The 6,000-nt window shown below is 44.9% G+C and overlaps 1 protein-coding gene across 1 annotated transcript in view; it reads left to right on the top strand.

Moving 5' to 3' along the window:
• The first annotated feature begins 1,971 nt into the window (after positions 1–1,971).
• The window catches only part of MCM6 (minichromosome maintenance complex component 6), a 46,278-nt gene continuing 42,249 nt past the window's right edge, over positions 1,972–6,000 (top strand). Inside the window, exon 1 of the mRNA XM_086957446.1 lies at positions 1,972–2,338. Coding sequence (XP_086813572.1) covers positions 2,241–2,338 — 98 coding nt within the window. The 5' untranslated portion in view covers positions 1,972–2,240. The remainder of the gene's footprint in view (positions 2,339–6,000) is intronic.

The raw sequence follows: 6,000 nt of genomic DNA, 5'->3' as shown, positions 1-6,000 counted from the left end.
CAGTACAACAGGAAACCAAGCAGGGCCGCCAACTGTCCTCGTTGCTTTTACAGATAGTGAGGGATTCTTTAATTTGTGCTATATGTGGAAGAAATAATTACGGCTGCTCTAAAATACCGGGGCAGCGACAATACTATTATTTGCAGAAGATGCTGCAGTTTTTCTTGCATCCAATAAGTAAAGGGTTTAAGAATGAGTTGCCTGTAAAATATTTATGAATTCCGAGTCAATTAATCAAAAACCACACTCTTGTTTTTAGAATTTTGCGGGATGGGAATTAGTCAATGAAATCAGAGTGAAAGGTAGCAGAAAAACAGCTTATCTGGGCACATGAATCTTTAGAAAGGCAGTGGGATAGCAAAGCTTAAACGCACAGACTTACTACAATAAATAATGAAGGACATTAAAATATAGCAGCCTATGGCCGTACTTCCACAACTGTCATGATCTGTTTCAAGGCCTATCATTACTTTCAGAAGAGCTTCTTTAACCAATTGAATGCTATTAAACCATCTCATCAGAGCATGAAAAAACCCCTGAACAGTTGGGTCCAAGGTTGCTGATGCTTCTCCCTAAGGGGAGGGAGAGGGGGGGGGGGGCAAGACTGCTAAAAATGTCGGGAGGGCTGACTCTTCCAGCATGCAGAGTGGAGATGCAGGGGCTCTCAGACGGGTGAAAAACATCAATGCCTCATTCACAAGCAAATGGTCTTTTAAAGACGTGTGAAGTACCCGGGTGCGGCTGTGTGTGTGCGCCCGGGAGCTGTCTCAGCCGGGGCTGACACACACGAAGGGGCGGGGGGAGCCCTTTGATCACAATGGGTGTTGCGTGCCATAGCAAATTTTACCTGCTCCGGCCCGGCCTCCTAGTCATGGACACTGCAGAGGGCACAGCAGGACTTCGATCAGTAGCGCATTTGCGCGCTACACAAGATTGACAACAATGGACCGGTAAGTCTCTTAGAAAGTTAGGGGCATCCGTGCTGGCAAGTAACTCGCCATCGTAGATATGCCAACTTTTGAGCAGGGGGGATGGCGTCCACCCTGTAAAATAAGTGGGGGGACGCCGTCCACCCGCGTGGTCCCCCCACTCGAGCCCTGAGTATAAGGTTGTTGAGAAGGCTGATTCAGAAAACGTTTTAACATTTTTAGGAGAAGTTTTTAGTAGGGAATGTCTTCCCAAAGACCTTATCTTGGACAATGGAGGACAATTCATTGGAGAACAGTTCAAGAATTTCATAAAGAACTCAGGTATTATACACAGGACTACCTCAGTTTATCACCCAGAGGGTAATGGTCGCGTTGAGCGCTTTAATAGGGTTATTAAGGGGATAATCGTACTGTGCAACAACAACAAAGACTGGGAAGATGAGTTAAGGAAAACTGTTTGAGCTTACAGAATTACAAAATACGATCCTCAGGGTTTTCACCTTTTGAATTGAGGTTGTTCTCCCCGTACTAAGGGCAACATGGGTTGGTTGAGTTGCACTAAAAAGATCAATTGGTCTGTTCAAGACGTAAAACACTCCCTTGTAGATAAACAGATACTATGGAAAGAAAAACTCAACCAAAAATAGAAGGGGTATTGCACTTAAAGTAGGTGATATTGTTAAGTAAAAAAAAGGAAGGATTGTTGCAAAAGGTGAAAGTAAGTACTCCTCGCCACTCAAGGTTATTAAAGTTCTGTGCAATTCTGCTCTATTGAGCGATGGTAAAATATGGAATGCAAATAGAATTGAATTATTTAAAGGTGATTTTAATTCACTTTAAAGAATCGTTTCATCATTACAACAGTTTTCTCCTGCAAGTGCTTTATGTTTCCTTAAAGGCAAAAGTCTGCCGTGTGTTTGTTATGTCGTAGTGTTTGCACAGTAGCATGGAATGCAAGGCATTTTTTTGCCTGATTTTAAGATGGCGCTTAGAAAGGCAACGTGGTGACGCAAAGCTACGCGAAAAAATAGAAATAAAGGACAACTTGCTTGTACTCTGGAGCCTGCTCTGCCATGCGTTCGTGTTCCCCAGCCAGCGTCAGCGATTGGATAAAACTCCCGCGAAACTAAGTCGAGGGATTTGCCCAACAATGTTGCTATTGGTCTGGTGTGGCGCGAACGAGTCACGTGGTGCACTCTGTGGCGCGAAACTTTCTCATTGTACCGAAGGAAGTCTTTGGGTGGAGTGGCGGAGAGTGGCTGGAGGTAATCGGGTCCTGGGATTAACGCGTTTACCCCCAGCTACAGCAATATGGACGTTACCGAGCCCGCAAGCGGTATCGCGGCGCAGCAGGTGAAAGACGAGGTGGCTGAGAAGTGTCAGAAACTATTTTTGGACTTCTTGGAGGAGTGAGTATTAAGCCCTCAAACAACGCCCCTCCCCCCGATATCTTTCATAAAGAATGCATTTATCCGCTGACACATCTTTGAAATATCCGAAATTAGTTCATATGTTCCCTAGTGGGCGGTGGGGTCGGCAAACCTGAAAGAGGGCTTTGGTTATTTTCTGTACTTCCTAACATGTAGTTACGGCGCTAATCACCCAGCGCGAGTGGCTGACTTTTGTTATTTCAAAAAATGTGTTCGTGGACTACAAGTCTTTGTCTTTTCGGTATCTTCCCCTATTTGAAATCGCCGCACATGGTAACTATAGACCTTTTTGGCAGTCGACTTTATGGCTTTGCGACTTATTGCACTAACCTGAAAGGTGTAGAACTGAAACACAAAACACACAAAAGAGCAGACCAGGTCTGGAGACGGTGTGTAACTACAACAGTGACTGTGTGACAATAGTGGTGCATGCGTGAGAAAAACGTTGAAGGCTAAAGCAATTCCCATCAGACCACCCTTGTGGTGGAGTTTACGTCATGTGGGAATTACTATTCATACCATCCCAAGACCGACCATATAGTGCCAGTGCGGGAGTGGATGTTGATAATGTAGTCATGATGTACATACTAGAGTGATGTTGATAGAAAAGTGCAGTGCTCAAGTGATAGTGATAGATAAAATCGACTACATGGACTCCATAGCACGTTTTAAACAGGAGTCCATGTGTCGAGGGTTAAAAATACGCCAAGTAGTAAGACTACTCTCTGGCGCTGTACAAAATGGTCGACATGTTTCAGCCTCGTGGGCATTTGCCCCGGCTTTCTTCAGGACCGTAGACATAAAATGGCTACTGCAACTACATGTGATGTGTTCAGTGGATCATAACTAGAATGTACTTGTAAAAAGTTACATGTATACCAATACTTAAGTGTCCACTGGAGGGAGAGAAATATGTCTTCCGCTCGTGTAAAACCGGGGGCACCGATGGACAGAGCGGGGCCTCATACTCCCGAGCGGTCGCCAGGTGAGGTCGTCACCAACACAAAGCTGGGAAGAAGACGTATTTCTCTCCCTCCAGTGGACACTTAAGTATTGGTATACATGTAACTTTTTACAAGTACATTCTTGTTATGATCCACTGAACACATCACATGTAGTTGCAGTAGCCATTTTATGTCTAAGGTCCTGAAGAAAGCCGGGGCAAATGCCCACAAGGCTGAAACATGTCGATCATTTTGTACAGCGCCAGAGAGTAGTCTTACTACTTGGCGTATTTTTAACCCTCGACACATGGACTCCTGTTTAAAACATGCTATGGAGTCCATGTAGTCGATTTTATCTATCACTATCACTTGAGCACTGCACTTTTCTATCAACATCACTCTAGTATGTACATCATGACTACATTATCAACATCCACTCCCGCACCGGCACTATATGGTCGGACTTGGGATGGTATGAATAGTAATTCCCACATGACGTAAACTCCACCACAAGGGTGGTCTGATGGGAATTGCTTTAGCCTTTTGTTTTCAACGTTTTTCTCACGCATGCACCACTATTGTCACATAGTCACTGTTGTAGTTACACACCGTCTCCAGACCTGGTCTGCTCTTTTGTGTGTTTTGTATCTTGTATGCAGGGGAATGAGCAGACAGGTCGTTAAATATTCCCCTTGACCCTCCACATACATTTCTGTTTTTCTAGTAGAACTGAAACATACAAAATGTGATGGGAGGTATGCCTGCTATTTCTCTACAATCCCAACCCATTGTTCTTTTGCTCACCTAACTCAGTGTGGCTCTATCCTTATGCTAATCATTTTTAATTCTGCTTCTCATTGGAACAGTCCAGACCGAACTGGCAGATCCTCCCTGAACTGGAACACAAGCAACCAAGGATCAGTTTTGCATTATTTATAAGCTTATCAGCCGGGTACAGCCTGGATCCAGTCACAGTGACCATGGGACCCATGTCTGGGCATAACCATGCAGTTTAGGGCGGTATGATACATGATACATGAAACATAGGTCAGTACATGAAACGTTCAAAGGTGCTGGGAGGAATGCTTTAAATGTGTCTAACCATGCGCCATCGCTCTGGTAACATCCCAACCTACTATTCTATTGCTCGCCATGCCACCTCCAGTTTTGAACCAGACTTATGCAAATCAGTCTTGAGCCAGCTCGTCATGGGAACAGCCTAGCTCGAACTGCCAGGTCCTTCCTGATCTGGAAAACAAGCAACCCAGGAACGATTTCACCCTAGTTATGGGCTCATCAGCCGGGCACAGGTTGATTCCAGTGAGTATGGTACCCACGTCGGCATGTCCATGCCTCAGGGTGGTACATGAAGCAATGTGGGTTTTGGCAGTTCGGGCAGGACTGCTCGCATGAGGAGCAGATTCAAGACTGATTTGCATTTGGCTGCGTACAGGTGGCATGGTGAGCAAAAGAGCAATGGGTTGGGATGTTACCCTGAATGATTGCCAGTGGTTAGACAAATTGCAAACATTCCTCCAGTCACCTTTTGTGTGTTGGGTGTAGAACTGTGCCAGTGTGTGTTTAACATGTTTACCTGTCTTCTAATGGCAAGGCAGAAATATTTATTCTGTTGCACCGATTGTTCGCTTTTTAGCCACTCTTCAACTGACTGCTTGATTTACTGACCTGATTGGAATTGTGATCTTCTGGAACAGCACTTTACTGTGGAGACTCCACCTGGTGCTGGCAGAGATGGGGCCCACACCAAGAACCTCAGGGTATTAATGAGGTCGACTTTTTTTTTCTCCCAAAGATTCACAATAATTTCTAAACTCCCCTTGGTTAGCTGTAGATGCTGCGAACCCTTTCTTAATGTCCTCTCTTAATGCAACAAAGAGGTTCTCCAGACCTGCAGGCAGAATCAAAGCTGGTTGAGCCGACTGGTCTGAAAGGGAACTCGTTTCTGGTGATTCTGATGTGCTGTTATCCGACGCTCCTAATAGTGGTTGTACTAAATTTGAGGCAACAATTAACACATCTCCATTACAAGCAGTCATATCTCCTGAATGAGCCCCCAAATCCTTGGACTGGAGGATTGAACCTGTGACTTGGGAGACTAGTACTTTTTAAGTAACCACCTCTAGGTTTTTCTAATTCAACTATATAGACTCCATTCCTATCACAGGAACTATGTCCAAGGGATCAGCCGGTAGGTAGGGTGGATGGGAGTGTACTGGGAATTAAACTAACCGGGCCCTGACTCAAAGATCCAGGGTCTGATTGCTTGCCAATAACCAACACTTCTGGCTGAACCCTGAAATAAGAGCGTAATGATGGAGTCACTTTAACCCTGCTAATAGGTAACCTACATTTTGTAGTTCTAGGTTTGATAGATTTCCCATTCACCTGGCAAACCTGAAAAGCAGAGTAACCACCGGTAGGCCTCACTTTTCCAACGAGAGACCTGCACTTCACTAGAAAAGAGTTCTGCAGCAGCAAAGATTTGTGATGCCGCCACCTCAGGGAGATCCTTTCTGTTTTTAGTTTTCCCAGGGGTAGTTTTAATACACTTTTTAGCCTTTCTATCACCTACTGTAACTTTCTTACGACCCCCTATCGCCCCTCCTATAGATTTCTTGTGTGTTTACCCGACCTCTATCTGTAAACTTCCAGAAGTAGGAGAAGTTACCTCCTGTA

Source organism: Lissotriton vulgaris, chromosome 2_1 (genome assembly GCF_964263255.1).
Source record: "Lissotriton vulgaris chromosome 2_1, aLisVul1.2, whole genome shotgun sequence".
Lineage (NCBI taxonomy): Eukaryota > Metazoa > Chordata > Amphibia > Caudata > Salamandridae > Lissotriton > Lissotriton vulgaris.
This window is presented reverse-complemented; position numbering and strand designations above follow the sequence as displayed.